General features: G+C 32.1%; 1 protein-coding gene and 1 pseudogene across 1 annotated transcript; both read left to right on the top strand.

Moving 5' to 3' along the window:
* The first annotated feature begins 1 nt into the window (after position 1).
* Positions 2–3,565, top strand: LOC146883193 (uncharacterized). Its single transcript, XM_085667470.1, has 8 exons — positions 2–321; positions 399–483; positions 560–1,344; positions 1,554–2,111; positions 2,207–2,333; positions 2,468–2,746; positions 2,839–2,943; positions 3,032–3,565. The coding sequence occupies exons 1-8, from the start codon at positions 17–19 to the stop codon at positions 3,563–3,565; spliced, it is 2,778 nt and encodes a 925-aa protein (XP_085523596.1). The 5' UTR covers positions 2–16.
* Positions 3,566–8,625: 5,060 nt separating this feature from the next.
* LOC146883192 (secreted RxLR effector protein 161 pseudogene) lies at positions 8,626–9,015 on the top strand (annotated as a pseudogene).
* The last annotated feature ends 10,043 nt before the right edge of the window (positions 9,016–19,058 follow it).

Here is a 19,058-nt window from a genome sequence, read left to right as displayed (position 1 = left end):
TTCTTTTTATAGATTTATGGGGGAATCAAAACGTTCTGTAAAAAACAAAGCCAAAGTGGAAGGATCAATTTGTGCAGCCTACTTGCATCGTGAAACAACATATTTTTGTTCTCATTATTTCAAGAACTTCATCTTGTCGCCTAGCAATGTTAGGAATGAAACACACTGGCAAAATGAAACATGTGACTCAACATTATCAGTGTTTCGACAAGTTGGTCGTCACGCAGGCAAGGAGCTGACTTATTGGTTAACTGATGCTGAATTCAACTCTGCTCATGTCCATGTGTTAATCAATTGCGCTGAAGTAAAATCGTACCTTGAGTATGTTCTAATCTCAATCTCAGCACCTTAATCAGGAAGTTTATATACTTATTATTAATTGTATTCTTATGTAATAGCTCATTCGTTGTGGCTAATCAAGTACATGAGGGAACTGCTTCTGCTCGAATATACTCAGAGTTTCCTTACTGGTTCAAACATCAAGTATGTATGCTCCTATTTCTTAAACAAATTGTTGTTATCCAAATTCATGTAACAATTTATTGTTGCATATTTGTAGGTTTGTAATGCGCCATTAAGTCTCAAAAATCAAGATTTAAGAGATTTGGCAAATTGGCCCATGAGATGCGTAAAAGAATGGCACACATACTTTGTTAATGGGTATAAGTTTCACACTAATGAATGGTCCAAAGGAAAGAAGACAATTAACTGTGGTGTGTACGTGAAGGGCATTACAGAGGGAGGTTATGATGATTTTTATGGAATAATTCATAAAATATTTGAGCTAGAGTACAACAGTTGTACTTCTCCAAAGAAAGTAGTTGTTTTTTATTGTGAATGGTTTGATCCTTCTAGAGATGGTACAAGGGTGAATCCTAGGTATAATATTGTTGAACTTGAAATGAGTAAAAGATACCGACCTTTTGATCCATTCATTCTAGCTAATAATGTTAGACAAGTTTACTATGTCCCATATCCAGCATTTCGGAGCATCGACAAAAGTGGTTGGTGTGTTGCGATACAAACTAAGCCTAGGGGTCGCATTGAGTCAAATGAGGTGGAAGAGGATATTCCATATCAAGTTGATGAAATGTCACATGCCCATGAGATAATCGATGTTGAAAGTGTATCTACATTGCATGACTTTGATGGTGCTCCTGAAGAATTGGAAGGAGAAATACAAGAAGAAGATGGAGAAGAAGAAGAAGAAGAAGATGAAGAAGATGAAGACGACCAAGAAGAAGAAGAAGAAGAAGAATATGATGATGATGATGATGATGACGACGACGACGAGTATGACGATCATGAAAAAAATGATGATGAGGAGGATGACGATGATGATTGAATTATTTAGTTGTTGTTATATGTTGTTGTGGTTGTTGTAATTGTTAAATTTATGTAAAAGATTCATTAACTATGTTTTGGCAAACTTTAAATATTTCACTTATAAAAGTATTATTTTGTGGTTGGTAATGTGAACTACACTTGTCATTTTAAACAGTAAAATAACTATCTTGTTAATATTTGATGTTCAATTTTGTTGTTTTATATAGTTTGACTGCTGCAATGTCACCTAGACGTCCATCTACTTCCGATAAAGGGAAGAAGACAAAGCCAAGAAGACAGCCAGCACGGTATATCATAAGGGTTCCTGGCCAAATACCACAGAGTGCGCCCATTCAGGCACCATCACTTGCTAGGGTACCCACACCACACCTTGCCGGGGTTTCCACACCATCTACATCCATTCCGTCACCACACCCTATTGTGGTACCCACACTAGATCCCACCATGGTACTCACACCACCTACCTCCACACCACACCCTACTGTGGTTTCCGCACCACCTACCTTCACAGCACACCCTACTGTGGTTCCCGCACCAGCTACCTTCACACCAAACCCTACTGTGGCTCCTGCACCACCTACCTACACACCACAACCTTCCCATCAAGGACCCTCCCCTGTTGTGGTTCACACTTCTTCTAGACCTTCCTCATCCACTAATCCCTCTCCTGATGTTGCTCCTACAGCAGATGCTCCTGATTCAGCTGCTGATGATGTTGACCCTCCTCTCCATGAGCGACCGATGATTGAGCCTTTTAATCGGGGGTAATATCTATTTAGATCTTAAATACTAATTTGTATGCCATGACTTGTTATTTGCCTTGCCTTCTTTTTGATGACTTTTATGCATTTATATTTAGGTTTGTTCCTTCTAGAGTTGCTTCTCAGGCAATCACAAGATCTATTAAGCAACAGTTCCTTTCGCCTTGGCCATCATGGGGAGCCATACCTCCAGAAGAGAAAGAACCTTTTTGGCAACGATTTAAGGTAAAACGTCATGAAACTTATTTTCATTCTATATTTATGTATGTATTTCAAAGGAAAAGTAGATTGTCACTGCTATTAGACTTTAAATACCATGTGTGTTGTCAACATCATATGTACTTGATTTATTGTTACAGAGATCGGTTCAGTGGAGACCTGAGCACGAAGGTCAAATCAAAAAAAATTTCCACTCTAAAGCATCTCATAGGCTATCTGAGATGTTTAGAGATGCCCGGATTGCTGGAGAGCGCCCTTATTGGATTGGGGACCATATCTGGAATCGATTGCTAGAACATTGGAATTCTCTTTCTTATCGCAACAAGCAAATTACAGCCCAGAGGAATAGAGCTTCAGAAAAGGGTGGCACCCTACACACAGGTGGTTCCATTACCACTCATGAGCATGCCCTTCGTATGGTATAAACCTTAATCTTTTTTATTTTCATATTATGATATAATTTACTTCTTTTAAAATCGATGTATACATATAACCATTTAATTTGTTAAAGGAAAAAGAGTTGGGGCGAGAGGCATATATTGATGAGGTATTTTACCAAACTCATCTTCGCAAGGGATCTGGCCAGTTTGTTGATGAAAGGTCTCGAAGAACACATGTAAGGAAATCCTTTTACTATTTATTATTTCCTTTAAACTTAAATGTTGTACCTTATGTAACTAATTTGTCATTGTTTTCTTTAACAGGAAGAATTTTCAACTAGACTGTCACAGGTTAGATCTGAGCAAGGGTCCTGTGCTGAGGCGTCAGAGCATAATGATGAGGAAGACGTCATTAGGACACAGTGTTGGGTTGATGTTGTCGGCGGAAAAAATAAAGGAAGACTTTATGGCACTGGAGAACTTGGCAAAGGTTACACTGCTGGAAGAGGTATCCACAAACAACAAGCATCTTCTTCCAGCAATGCTGAGGAGGCCGTGAACCGACTCACGCAACGACTAGAAGAACGTGATCAAGCTTATGAAAATTTGACAAGGCAGTTTCAAAACTTCCAAAATCTAGTCATGGCCTTTCTACCTCCTGATGCCCAGACCCGTCTTCAACAACAGCAGTCCAACCCAACACCGCCCCAGCAACAACCCACTCCAGTCCAACCCACACCAGTCCAACCCACACCAGTCCAACCCACTCCAGTCCAGCCCACTCCAGTCCAGCCACAGATTAAGCAACAAGAAGACCCTACAGAAGAAAATCATTCAGATGATTATGTAGATTATTAGGACATTTTTCTATACTGAGTTTGTTATTTATGTCTGCTTTTACATTAGTTAAACATATATAACCTATGAGATTGTGATTGAAAGATGTGTGTGATGTATGTTTATTTGACTTTTATATGCAGACTCTGAAAATATTTATGCGTGTGATGTATGTATAAGATACCTGTCTGGATTGGCTATGGATAACTATAAAATGGGCAGGTCTGATTGTATTTGTGAGATTGCAGGTTTGATAAATTTTGTGGACAGTGCGAATACAAACTGCACTGGAAAACAGTTTTCAAATTACCGACGGATTATTCCGTCGACAATCCGTCGGAAAATGCTGCGTCAAATGCATGTAAATACCGACGGATATGGCCGTCGGTAATTTCAGACGGATCCTGCAGACGGTAATTACCGACGGATTATGCGGTCGGTAATTACCGACGGATACCGCGGTCGGTAATTACCGACGGATACTGCGATCGGTAATTACCGACGGATACCGCGGTCGGTAATTACCGACGGGCAGTATCCGTCGGTAAGTGTTAGCTACGACCCTTTTACCGACGGATTTTGGCTCGTCGGATATCCGTCGGAAAAAGTAGTTTACCGACGGATATATGTTGGTACCGACGGATCTAGACCGTCGGTAATATCTATTTTTTTTGTAGTGAAAGCATCAGTGGTTTTGGAGCCTAAGAAGAAGTACTTCAAGGCAAATTATGCCCATTGTAAGAAATTTGGGCACAAGCTAGTTGACTGTTATATTCTTGAAAAGAAGAATGTTGATAAGGAAGGTATACTCCTATATGCTCTAGCTTGTTTTGAATCTAATGTTATTGATGTTCCTCCCAATTCTTGGTGGTTAGACGTGGGTGCCACTATTCATGTTGTGAATTCTTTACAAGGGTTCTCAAGCCTGAGAAAACCAAGTGATGTCGAGTCTAAGATTATCATGGGAGATGGAGCTAGAGCACCAGTTGAAGACATAAGAGTAGTTTCTTGAAATACGTTTTTTATGTACCTTCTATGAGAATGAATTTGGTAATGGTAAACTTGTTGTTTATTTCAATTCAATTACTGTTAGCTTAGGAGTTTTATATGATGGGCTTTACATGCTGAATCTGAATGACATGTCTGTTAATTCTGTTATTGGACATAAGCGTAGTAGAGTTGATGAAAATTCCTCTATGTTGTGGCATAGACATCTAGGACATATTTCTAGACCTCAGATTAAGAGGCTTATTAAAGAGGGTTTCTGCATGATCTAGATTTTTCTGATTTTCATACTTGTGTTGATTGTATTAAGGGCAAGCTTACCGCAAAAGTAAGAAATACAAGAACAAACAAGAGTGACAATGTGTTGGAGCTTATTCATACTTATATATGGGGAGCTATCACACCCACTTCCATGTGGGGATATAGGTACTTTATCACGTTTGTAGACGATTATTCCCGATTTGGTTGATAGATCTCCTACAAGAAAAAATCAAGTTCCTTGGATGCTTTTAAGTCTTCCAAAGCTACTATTGAGTTGAAAACAAGAAAGAAGATAAAATGTGTAAGGTCTGACAAAGGTGGAGAGTATTATGACAGATATGATGAGACTGGAAGAAATCCTGGACCTTTCGCTAGATTTCTTGATCAATGTAGTATTAAAGCTCAGTATACTATACATGGTACTCCTCAGCAAACTGGAGTTGCAGAAAAGAGGAATCACACTCTTTTAGAGATGGTGAGATGCATGTTGAGTCATTCCTCTTTATCGGATTTCCTTTGGGGAGACGCTTTAAGGACTGCTATGTATATTCTTAATAAAGTACCTAGCAAGTCTGTTTCAAAGACTCCTTATGAACTCATGTCTGGGAAGAAGCCAAGTTTGAGACATTTCTATGTGTGGGGTTGTAAGGCGGAGGTGAGGCCTTATAATCCTTACTTAAAAAAACTTGATCTTCAGACTGTCAGCAAGTTCTTCATTGGTTATTGTGTGGCTTCTCGTGGTAGCTGGTTTTACTGTCCTTGAGACGACAAATTTTTTTTTCTTTTTAACTATTATTTATTTATTTATATTATTTTCTATATTATACTAAAAAGATTTGAAACATAATTCTACAATAACATATCACATAACTAAAATATTCACATATACATCTATTTACAATATTGTATGCATCTTATATCCACACCATTGAGTACATCTTATATTTCCTACACTAGAAGAGGGAGGAGTGTTATTTATTTATAGTTCCCCCTCATGTATTGGCTTTCAAACATGTGGAGGGAAAAGGTTATGGATAGGGTTCACTTGGACTGTTGGGGGTAAATAGAAGGTAAATCCGATTTGTCCTTCTATGACAATCGGAGCATTGGGAGCAGAGAGAAAAGTAATAGTAGAATTTCATGTTCCCTGAAATGTCACATAATTATTCACTGCATTGGTTTGCCATGCATTCCCCTGAAAAACAACCACAATATCGGTGAAGAAGGGATCAAGCATGTTGGGAGCAGTCATCTATGATATGGTTATAAAATTTTGTTTTTCACACACAATCATAAAGTAGGGAAGTGAGACAAATATCACATAAAAAAATATACAACATATCATAATAATATAAAATGAAATGAAAATTCTCCAAAATCCATTTAATTGAATTTTTTCATACTTTATATAGATATTGATTAATTTTGTAGTGACTAGTCAGGATAAATGAGCTCATGGCCAACAAAGTAACTCAAGAACATCTCATCTTGAGTAATACTAACTCGTTTAAATCCCCAAGGTCATACCTCCAACTACAATAATTAAATCTTTATTTATCATAAATTTATTTCAATATTAAACCATATAATTATATAAATAAATAAATAAATAGGATCAATCAACAATTAAAATAAGTATAAATAAATAAAAAGGAGCAGTACGTAACTAGAGATAAATATAAATAAGTAAATGAGAGTAAATATAAATTGAATAAATAGGACTATTGCATAATTGGAGATGAATATAAATAAATAGGAACGGAAACTAAATATAAATTAGAATGAGGTTAGGGACACCTCACTTAAAGGTAAATATAGAAATAAGAATAATTATGAAGAGATGGGAAAAATAAAAGTCAAAAGATAGAATGATAAATGTCTCATCCCCTTACCTTAGTTATTATGGAAAATGAACCGTGGTGAATGCACCAAGGTGATATGTATTTTTTTTTCCTTTGCTACAACGCTGTCACTCTCTTTTATCTTCTTCTCTTCTCTTTCTTTCTTTTTTTCACTGCACCTCGACCCCTGTCTCTTCTCCACTTCCTGCCTTCCAACGTCTTTTATTTTGGCTATTTATAGTGGTGGAGTCATGATGGCTATTAGTTTCAATTACACTAATTATTAATGGTATAGTTCCTCGTTAAGTTACTTATAGATTATTTTTAGAAGATCTTCTCATCACCTCACTAGTTTATCTCTGACATCATATGTTATGTTTATCATTTTTTTTTATTATTATTATTTTGAATAATGATGGTTTAGATGTATCTAAGTACACCATCCATATTGTTATAATTAATATAGTTATCCGTTAAGATTTCACCATTAATATTATTTATTATATATATATATATATATATATATGTTTTATAGTTATTTTATATTATTATTATTATTATTATTATTATTATTATTATTTTATTTAATGATTAACTAACCCCATATATGTATCATAACGCATAGTCATTTATATATATATATATATATATATATATATATATATATATATATGAAATTTTTATATTTTATATTTAATAAAATTATTATAATTATTTAACCATTTTTTATCCTATAAATTTTTATAATCTTATATTTATATATCTATAGTATATTCGATTAGATACAACATACATAAAAAAATGTATTAAATTTTTTTTTAGGTGTTAGCATACTGAAAACATTGTGGTATAAATTTTTAGATGTTGCAGTCCTTCTCACTCAATGCAGGTTATTGAGTTTGATTGTGCGGTATTCTTTGAGGATGTTTTGGACAATGGGAGCAATACACCTCAACCAATCACTCTTAGAGAAGATCGTGTTGTTATTCTTGTGCCATCCATTTATCTTTTTGTAGATAATGTGATTCCAGTTGTCCGTGATGAAAATGAATTTGTTCCAGATCTTGTGGATGCCACATCACTTGAAGTTTCTTTGAGGTGATCTCAAAGAGTACGCAGGTCTTCTATCCTTGATGATTATCTTGTGTATCTTCAAGAGCATGAATATGATCTAAATAATGTTGATGATCCTACTTCTTTTGAAGAGGTTATCTCTAGTTCTCATGGTGATGATTGGTTAAATGCTATGCATGATGAGTTAGCTTCTATGGCTCATAATGATGTTTGGGATCTTGTGGATTTGCCACTAGGTTGTAAACCAGTTGAGTGTAAATGGGTCTTCAACACTAAGCGTAGTCCAGATGGAAAAGTTGAGAGATATAAAGTCAGACTTGTAGCAAAATGCTATACTCAGAGGGATGACATTGATTATAAGGATACTTTCTCACCGGTCTCTACTAAGGATGTTTTTCGTGTTGTTATGGCTTTAGTAGCTCATTTTGATTTGGAGCTTCATCAAATGGATGTCAAAATAACTTTTCTCAACGGAGATTTATTTGAAGAAGTGTATATCATTCAACCTGATTTGCTAAAAAAGGTAATGACCATTTGGTTTGCAGGTTGAAAAAGTCTATGTATGGACTAAGACAAGCTTCTAGGAAATGGTATTTGAAATTTGATCAGGTGGTCACTTCTTTTGGCTTCAAGGAAAATGCCTCAGATCAATGCATTTACTTGAAGAAAAATGGGAGCCTTTTCATCATTCTTGTCTTATATGTTGATGATATTCTTCTTGCTAGTAGCATTGTTGAACTTTTGACTGAGACAAAATTTATGTTAAATAGCCACTTTGATATGAAGGATCTTGGTGATGCTTCTGTTGTTCTAGGCATTCAGATCTCTTATGACAGGTCACGTGGCATTCTTGGATAGTCTCAAAGAGAAATCATTGATAAAGTCCTCAAGAGGTTTAACATGCATTCTTGCTCCTCATGTGCAACACCTGTTCAAAAAGGTGACAAACTCTCTAAATCTCAGTGTCCTCAAAATGATAATGACAGAGTTGAAATGAAAAAAATCCCATATGCTTCCATTGTTGGTAGTTTAATGTATGCTCAAGTTTGTACTCATCCCGATATTGCTTTTGCTGTTAATGCTTTAGGGAGATACTTAAGTGATCCAGGTTTGGATCATTGGAAAGATGTTAAAAAGGTCTTTAGATATTTGCAGGGAACTAAGGATCATATGTTGACCTTTGAGAAGTCTGATCAACTTCAAGTCATTGGTTATTCTGATTCTGATTTTGCTGGTTGTCCTGATGACTGGAAATCTACATCCGACTTTATTTTTATGATGGCAGGATGAGCCATTTCTTGGAAGAGTGTTAAAAAAAACTCTTACAGCTACTTCCACTATGAAGGCAGAGTATGTTGCTTGTTATGAAGCTACTTGTCAAGCTATGTACCTTAAAAATTTGATTTATGGCTTTCAAATTATTGAAAGTATTTCTAGGCCACTTGTGATATGTTGTGACAACATTGCTATCGTACATTTATCTCAAAACAACAGAAGTTCTACTCGCTCAAAACATTTTGATATAAAATTTTTGTTTGTTGGAGAGAAAGTTTTGGATTATCAAACTCGGATTGGGCATACTGCTACAGAAAATATGTTAGCAGACTCACTAACTAAGGGCTTATCTGTTGGAGTTTTTCAAAATCATGTAACTCATATGGGTGTGGTTAATTCTTTTGATGTATTGGGTTAGTGGGAGTTTGACATTTACACTTTATATTATTATTATGGTTTTCATGAGATGTAAATTTGTCAATTTCGTTACGTCTCTTTCTCTTTCTGCATATAGAATTTATGAACCATTTTGGGATCACATATTTATTATGTTTATTTTTATTTTATATATTATCCATTATTTAAGAAATCTAAGCATATTGTAAGTATCTCTATCGAATATTATCTTTGTGATTCATGTTTATATTTCTTAATTGGTATTTGTACTTATGTTGCAATTGATATAATTAATTTATGGGTTAAATATGTTTTTGGTCCCTTAACTTTCAGTGAAAATTGGAATTAGTCCCTCTCGGAAACCTTGACCCAATTTAGTCCTCCAACTTTACAAATGTTTGGATTTAGTCCTTTTAACAAAATTTTGTTAAGTTTATTTGATATTTAAACGTTTTGCAAGACAGTTTCTTAGCTAACATTGAAGCGGAAATGTGTCGAGCGGGGTAAACAACTCAAATGCTCTCATGAAATGTGTTTAAAACGTTAAATAAACTTTAAAAAAATTGGTTAAAAGGACTAAATTAGGCCAAAGTTTCGAAGATGGACTAAATTCAATTTTCATTGAAAGTTAAGGGACCAAAAACATTTTAACCCTTATTTATTAATGTTAAGTGGGAGAATGTTATATTTTATATAATTTTATTATATAAAATTATTATTCTCTATTTTGTTATTATTATGGATTAACATTAATTAATAAATTAAATTATTTGTTTATATTAATTATATTGCACATAATTTATTATTGTATGGGTGATATATAATTTTGGGTTTCTGATGAACGATCCGTGATGGGTTGGATTGTTTAGTAAACGGTCTCTAATGTCTGATGGGCTTGAATAATCAAATACTTATTTGCGAGGTTTCTGGTCTTTGCTGATATGATATAAAACTGATACCCCATTAGTCAGTTTTAAGAGTAACAACTTAAAACACTCTTACGTTTAAGCAGTGGCGGAGCACTGTTGGTGCAGGGAGGGGCCATGGCCCCCCCAAAGTTTTAATTTTTTTTTATATTATATATATTTTAATTTTTTTATATTATAGGTATTAAAAAATATATTATAATTAAATCAAATATTTTATTTCTTTTGTAAACATAATAATTAATGTTAATAAATAATAAAATATAAAATTAAACATAATAAAAAATAAAGAATAAAAAGATTTATCAAGATATTTTTTATTTTTTTTATTTATTATAGTTTGAGTTTCTCACAAATTGTTCTCATATTTCATTCTCACATGTTTTTTCTTGTTTTTGAAGAGAAAAATATCTATTATTTTTGCTCTTATTTATCCTCTGTCCTCTTCCTTCCATTCTCATGGAAGTAAAGAAGAAGGTAATTCTTTGGTCTCAAATGATAGTGAAATATTAGTTTAATAATTTATTTAATGATCCTCTTTTATATTAATTGTTTATTTCATGAATATAGAAAAAAAATATTGTACTGTGTGTTTTTTTTATAACCGAATCTTAATTGTGGTTCCATTATATGTCTTGAGTTTCTCACAAATTGTTCTCATATCTCATTTTCAACTATTTTCTTTTGTTTTTGAAGAGAAAAAGATCTATCATTTTTGCTATTATATCTCCTATGTTCTCTTCCATACTCAAGGGGAAAAAAAGAAGGTAATTCTTTGGTCTCAATTGATAGTGAAATATTAGTTTAATAATTTAATTAATGAGTATGTTTTATATTAATTTTTTATTTTATGAACATGGAAGAAAAAATATTATACTGTGTGTTTTTTTTATAACTGAATTTTAGTTGTAGTTCCATTATATGTCTTGAGTTTCTCACAAATTGTTCTTACCTATCTTCTTTTGTTTCTGAAGAGAAAAAGATCTATTATTTTTGCTCTCATCTTTCAGCGGTTTTCTTCCATTCTTGAAGAAATAAAGAAGGTAGTTCTCTTTTGTCTCACTTGATAGTAAAATATTAGTTTAATCAGCTTCTTGTATATTAGTTTTTTTATTTTATGAAAATAGAAAAAAAATATTGTACTTTGTGTTTTTTATAACTGGATTTTAAGTGTGGTTTGATTATTATTGAATTTTCTTTTGACAATTTTTTAGATATGTGTGATTTCTTTTTTAGTTGTTGTTATACTAAAATATGTATTTAATTTTATTTTATTAGTGACAATAATTAAATATATAAATTTTTGATGTATTATTTTGGCTCCCCCAACAATTCTCGTCAAGATCTGTCACTTCGTTTAAGAATACCTATCAGAAAGTGAAAGAAGTATCTCATGCTACGTGTTTTTATGGATCCTTCATTAATTTCGAGTACACAATCCTCTTTAAACTTTTGCATGAATATATTATATTATTTTATTTCTATCATTTAATTGATAAGTAATTCAAAAGTCAAATAAAATAAAAATCTCAATCCTTTCAAGATTTGAAAGGGTTTTTAGATTGAAATGTAGTGACTGATTATAAGATTTATCTCAAAACAAACCTTTTTCTTTTCTAAAAAACATTCATATTTACAATCTCAATTAAATTAATTCATTATGATATCATTGAGTTTACCAAATTAGATCTTGGAATAAAAGTAAAATCGTGGATTGATTCAATCACTGAGTCTTCACAATTTGTTATATATAAACTATGTTCTTCACAAAGTTGACGTATGATTCAACTCTTTACTTTTAAAGATTCTTAATTTGGATTGTTCTGACACAATAATAAACTTCTCGTACCGCGACACAAACATTGCATTTGAGAATTCTTTCCAAATGAAAAAAAAATGGTATTTTCAATATGGAAGTTATTTTATCTTTAAAAGAAATATCTGTTTGATTTTCGTTTCTTATGAAAAATAATTTCATATTTTATCTTGTTATGATTTTTGTGAAACAATTTTTTTCCGCCTTTTGTCCTTTTAAGCAAAATCGATTCAAAATAAATATAGCCATATTTTAGAGGAAAAATATGTATTTTATAAGTTTTATAACTCTTTTAGTAGTTTTTCAAAATTAATATTTACACATGTATTTTATAATATTTTTCTTTGAACCAATAAAGTGTTACTTTAAAGTTCGGCAAACTAAATGAATATCCCATCCATTCTGGTTTACTATTCACTTAATAAAATTTCATCTAATTCTCTTTAAATTAATATTTAATGTTCTGGAATGCAAAATGATTATTTATGCTTGTGTTTCAGATTGGTAGTACTTGTTTGCACTTTATATCTTGAATTGTTGTTTTCAAATTTTAATAGTTATTGGAGAATTAAAGTAAAAGTTGATGGGTCCGTATATCAATTAAGAATAAAATATAGTTAGGAATTGATTATTTTAAATTGAGGAAAAAATTCATTTTAAAAGATCAAATAGTGTAATAATAATGATTCGTACTTAAAAAACTTAATTATAAATATTATAATTAACGTTTTTTAAAACAAACTAGAGTCGTGACTCTCAAAAAGAATAATATTTCTATTTTTATTCTTTTTATTATACATAACAAAAATCTTCGTATCTAAAGTTTGACATTTTTTAATATTCACATCTAATACTATTTTTTAATATAAGGTTTTTATTCAAGAAATATCACTATAGACTTTTAAAACCTCAATTAGGTATCAACCTCATTGTTCACAAATTGAATTGAATCGATACCAATAAAAGACGAAAAGGTATAGTAGTTGGAAAATAAATGCTTAGATGTTATTTTGTTTAATTGAACATAAAACTAGGGGTGTCAAAACGGGCCAGCCCGACCCATTTTGGCCCGGCCCGTTTTTGGCCCGTATTAAATGGGTCGGGCCGGGCTGGCCCGACATGGTAAAACGGGTTGTGTTTCTGAGCCCGGCCCACGGGCTGGCGGGCTGACGGGCTGGCGGGCCGGTCCGCCAGTTTTTTCTCATCTGTATAATTTTTGGCTCAATCAGATTTTAATTTTTTTCATTTCAAATTTAGTTGACTGAATAATGTCCCAATTTTATATTACCAAAAGAAATTCTCCTGCAATTAAGAATACAACAACAATGATCTATTAAACAAGAAAATTATCACAACACAAACAGCCCTGCAATGGAACCAGAACGTTACGAAGTTGAAATGGAACCAGAACACCGTGGGTGGAGGAGAAGTGAGCGCAGAGAAGAGTCGAGAAGAAGAGACGCAATTGCAGAGTGTGTGAGGTGTCTCGGCGCAGAGTGTGTGTGAGGGAGGGATACTAAAAAAATGTGCACGTGCTGTTTTTTTTATTAAGTGATACGGCCCGCGGGCCGGTCCGTTTTGGCCCGCGGGTTGGCCCGACGGGCCAGCGGGCTTGACGGGCCGGGCTGTCTCGGGTTGACGGGCTGAATTTCTGGACCCGGCCCATATATTTACTGACGGGCTAGCAGGCCGGTCCGTCGGGCCCGGCCCATTTTGCCATCCCTACATAAAACCTTTAAAAATGATAAAATAGGTCAGAAAATGTAAGAAACGAATGGGTTAACCGATAGCACAAGAATAAATAAGAAATTGCAGATTTTGGGTACTTTTGAAATTTTCCAAGAGATGATTATAGCACAAGATCACGACTATTAAATATGATAAAATATCATCCAATCAAGCTAAATATGATCAAATATTATCACATCAAGTTAAAGATGATCAAGTATCATCGATCAAACTAAGGACGATCAAGTATCATAGATCAATCTAAGGATGATCAAGTATCATCCATCAGACTATCAAGCTACAATTAAGATGATCCAACTATCATTCGATCAAGCTAAAGATGCTCAAGTATAATTTGATAAAACTAAAAATGATCAAATATCATTTAATCAAGCTATTAAGGTACAATTAAGATAATCATGCATCATTCGATCCGGTTAAAGATGATCAAGTATCGTCCGATCATGTTAGAGATGATCAAGTATAATCTAATCAAACTAAAGATGAACACATATCATCTAATAAAGGTAATGATGATCAAGTATCATTTGATCAAACTATCAAACTACAATTAAGATGATCATGTATCATCCAATCAAGCTACAAAAGATGATTAAGAATTGATTGATCAAACTTACCAATAATGTTTATGAATCATCGGATTAAGACAAGAAATTAAATTTTTGTCATACTAGTGTCAATATGATCCATGTTATATTTTAATTTATATATAAATTTCATATTATTTAGGTCAATCTATCTAACATTAAGCTGAACTAATTAAATATTTTTTCACTTAACCATGACTTAATGTCATTTTGGCGTGATCCCCTAAGATAGGATAACGTTATATCAGAGTTCTTAAACTTACAGGTTCCTTCTCGAAAGAAAGCTAATTACAATTTAATAATACTGATTATTATATTAAATATGAGATGTATATATTAGTATGAAATAATAAATAATAATTTTCTTTCAACCGATGCTCATCGGAGTGGACAAAATGCACCAATTTGAACAATCATAAAATTGAACCAAATCATATAAGTGTTATAAAAGAATTGAGTTAAATTGTATAATAATTTAAATAAATTGAATTTAATTAGGGCAGAGTGAACTAACTTAAATTGAACTACTCTACATTGTTAAATTGTACGAAGTATATGGATGTTTAGTTTATTACAAGTAAACATTCCATTTTTTAATATCATAGCATATAGTTTAATTTAATTTAACTAATTCTATTTAAGAGTAATTATATATTTTAAAACTAAATTAGTAGAACAATTCAGTACGACTCTTATTATAAACAATTCAATATTCAGTCCAATATCAACTTGGTTGAGTTTAAATGTTTTTCAAGAACTCTATTCTAATACTTCTGTCGAATAGTTTACTCATACTTCCTCTATCCATAGATAATAATAATTGTTTAAGATTCTTTCACTAAAACTAAACACATTATTTATTTTCTTAAGTAATTTATTTGAAAATAATGTTATTTGAAATTTTAAAAATAAGAGATAAAAATTAATATTTAAAAAAATGATTATATTAACTTTAGGGGCAATCTAAATCATTGGCTAATTATTCCGATAAAACAACATATAGTTATTATTAACTTATACCTCTTTAATATTTTAATTCCTAAGTCTAATACAATAAGGAAAACTATCATTTTATTATAACATATAAACTAACATCATACCCAGATATGTGAAGAATAATTTAAAATATTTGGAAATTGTGTAAATATTTTACGGGTTGTAAAATTTAACTCATCCTTAAAAAGGAACCTTCAACATTCCATCTTTGACTTTGAATTTACATGTTGATAGTTTTGTTTTAACTATGCCAAGACTGAAAGGCAGGGAAACATAAAACTACTGAAGATTAAACTTTAATAGACTTTAATGAACATAAATTGGTAATAAATGTGTTGAACATAAATTGATAATAAGTGTACTTCTAGGAAAAATATATTATTTGTTCTTCCAAACTCCTAGAATTCTAAGTAAATACCAGGTAAGACTTTTTTGGATATAGATAGTGTCACTTAATATTCAAACTCTTTCATTACAATATCTAACTTTAATAAAATATTTTTCGAAAAACATAACTTTGATAAATGAAATTATCCTATAAATTTCACTCTCTCTTGGTATATAAACCCAATAAATTATTTGAAAAGAATTACAAAAATAAATTAAATCAAATCAAAATTTTAAACTGTTTTTAGTTTTAAAAGTTCTTTTAGATTGAAAGGTTGTGTGGAAGTGTAATAGAGCTGTAAATTGCATACGAATCATCACCATCAAACCAAAGTCCATAAGTTGCTTGCTTCAATTTCAATATAAGTGGCCACTTCCTTAAATCCTGTGAGGAAACACTATTGATTACAATAAAATTTATGTCTGGTGTATGTTACAGTTACAAACCTAATATTTTCCCAAAAAACTATTGATATTTACAATCTTAACTAAGTCACAGTTACATATCATTGGATGTATCAAGTAACATCTCATAGGAATCAAACCAAAGGTGTTTGATGACTGGTTGTTTTTAATAGCATCCATGCTTGTTTCACTCCCCATTTCTCTTAAGTTACTATTTCACTTTCAATCTCCTCAGTCACCAATCTGCAACCGCATCTTTCTCCAAATTCCATTCATGGGTTCCAACAAGATGGGAAAAATTGTGAATTCTACCACCAACTCTTCACCATCTGTTGCAGTCTCTGCTGTCCGCAAAAACCATGTATGATTCAATAGTCTTATGTCATTGTTCAGTGACTTGATGAATGAACCATTATTTTTGTTTCACAAAACAGAAATAATGAACGAAACCTGTACCTTAATTTGGCTTTGTTGGCTTGTAGGATTAAATAAAAATTGTAGTATTAGGCTTTCTCTGCTGCATTTTGCGATTACAGATCTGTTGTTTTTAATTTTCATGATTTGATAGCAGGTTGTGGCTGATCATGACATCGAGAATTGTATCATGTTTGGTAGTATTCCAGTCGTGCTGTCCAAAAAGAAAGCGAAGAAAGCGAAGAAGTTTTCACTTGGAGACAAACACCCTGAGCCAATAATATCTAATTCTAATGAGTCAATTTCCTCATCAAATGCCACCACTACTGCTTCTAAACCTAAAAATTTCAGCAGGAGAACTCGTGTTGATTTAGATTTAGTGTACCAAAAGACTCAAAGTTATCGAAAACGTAGCCAAGTAGCATACCTCTTCTTTTCTTTTGAAGTCCCACATCGCACAGTTAACCGAAGATAAAGGACTTATAAGCCTTTGACTCACAAGAGGTATTGCCGAGCCAGGTCGTGGTGGCTTGTAACCCAAACGGGGGCGTTAAGGTGCTGGAACATAATATTAGACTGTGTGTGGTGTGGTCATTGACTGCTTTCTTCTACTTCAAACGAAGTCATGTCCCTAATAAGCAACCCATAAGGTGTAGGGGGAATTGAAGCAATTAGCAGCACTTGATCGCATCATCCAGGGTCTGAAATATATATAGTGATTGATTTGATATTGAACCTTCACCTTTTTAATATTTGAATTGGGTTCAGCGAAGATGTGGAGAGTGGTCAGTTTCATCATTCATACATTGGATGAATTGGGAATGCTTTGTTGCAAGCTTATTGGATTAAAAGCAGAAGACCCCTTCCAGAAAATTTCTTCTCCGAGGCTGAAAAAAAGCAACCAGAAGAAAGGTTAGTTGCAGCGAGAATATAAAACTGGAAACAAAATTTTGAGAAAAATCTTATCCAAAAAATTTAAAACTAATATAAAACAAATGTAACAATTTATTTAATCACCAAAAAGTTTACTTTTATACATCATGTAAATTATTTTGGAATATAAAGGTTGATAGATTTAACAACATTTTCTTCTTAAATTTAGTATGATTGAATCAGTATTTTTAAGTTTATATTTATTTCAAATAATCGATTATTAGTATATTATTTTAGTTAGAATTAATTCTATTAGTCACTCATTTGAAATATTATGATGGACCAATTGTGATTTAATAAAATATAAAGACTTATTGGTTATTATTATGGGAAGTGATAATAAAATAAAATAAAGATAAAGATAAAATAAAAATCAACTTGATGGACGTTGGTTTATAAAAGGAATTGGGGTTCTGTCTCTGGCCATAAGGTTCTTTTCACAGTAACCCATCAAGAATGTGTGAGAAGAGAAAGAAAGGCAAAGAGATAGATTGAGAAACGGTTATTGAAGAGCACACAAGATTACAAATTTGAAGAACGCATATTCATAGGATCTCTCATGGATCAATGTTAGTGCTCTATTATGTTTTATCGAGTGAGAATCATAACTCTTAAAGATTCTTAATTAGTTTTACATGTGGTATTAGAGCAAGATTGTAGAATTTATGATTCTCCTATTATGTGATGTTTCTCCCTTATGATATTTTCCCCTAATGTTATAAACCCTAATTTAATTTTAACAACGATGATGCTGTCATTAAAATATTGCATCCGCTGCTGCTTGGAATTGTATGCGTGCTTTTAAAAGAATCATGTCTTCCGCTATCACGTTTGTAGTATGAATTTTTTTTTTTAATTTGGTATAAAGTAATTAATGCAACAATGTGTGAATGGCTTAAAAAAAAAACCGTTACTGTATGAATGACATAATGAAGTGTGAACGTGTGCTGTTAATGTATGAATGTGCATCAGGAAAATGGGTAGTGTTTATGGGTTTACGCCACCAATAAATTATTATTAATTATTTATATATAAATAATTAATAATTTTATTTTAATTTGCAATAATATTTATGTTTGTTATTGTTAAATTAAAATTAATGAGGATGCTATATAAAGTTTATAGCAATTAAATGTATATTTATTTATTTATTTGAAATCAAGTATGATAAATTTTGTTAGTCACCAAAGTGGCCAAAATTTTAAAGTTTTTGTGATTTCAAATTATTAATGTTTTATTCTAATTACCCATAGTATGGATGCTAAATTATGAATAATTAAATTTATGGGTTAATTGAAATTAATTAATTATAAGACATTTAAGGTTCGCCCAAAGGTTGATTAATTTTTCTCATAATTAATGAATATGATTGTAGATAATTTTGTATGTGTCACTAGTTTTATTTATATACCCAAAGGTAGTAGGTGATTCTAGTTGATGCATATTATA

Source organism: Vigna unguiculata, chromosome 10 (genome assembly GCF_037176805.1).
Source record: "Vigna unguiculata cultivar grain cowpea cultivar isolate G323 ecotype 2 chromosome 10, ASM3717680v1, whole genome shotgun sequence".
NCBI lineage: Eukaryota > Viridiplantae > Streptophyta > Magnoliopsida > Fabales > Fabaceae > Vigna > Vigna unguiculata.
The sequence above is the reverse complement of the archived record's forward strand: the minus strand, read 5'-3'. Positions and strand labels throughout refer to the sequence as shown.

What these genes read in the sequence shown, in the direction of transcription:
- LOC146883193 (XM_085667470.1), top strand. Translation starts at nt 17, where the DNA reads ATGGGGGAATCAAAACGTTCTGTAAAAAACAAAGCCAAAGTGGAAGGA. An exon ending in GAGGATGACGATGATGATTG is followed by an intron (nt 1,345 to 1,553) that starts AATTATTTAGTT and finishes TGTTTTATATAG; the next exon opens with TTTGACTGCTGCAATGTCAC. An exon ending in CTTTTTGGCAACGATTTAAG is followed by an intron (nt 2,334 to 2,467) that starts GTAAAACGTCAT and finishes TTATTGTTACAG; the next exon opens with AGATCGGTTCAGTGGAGACC.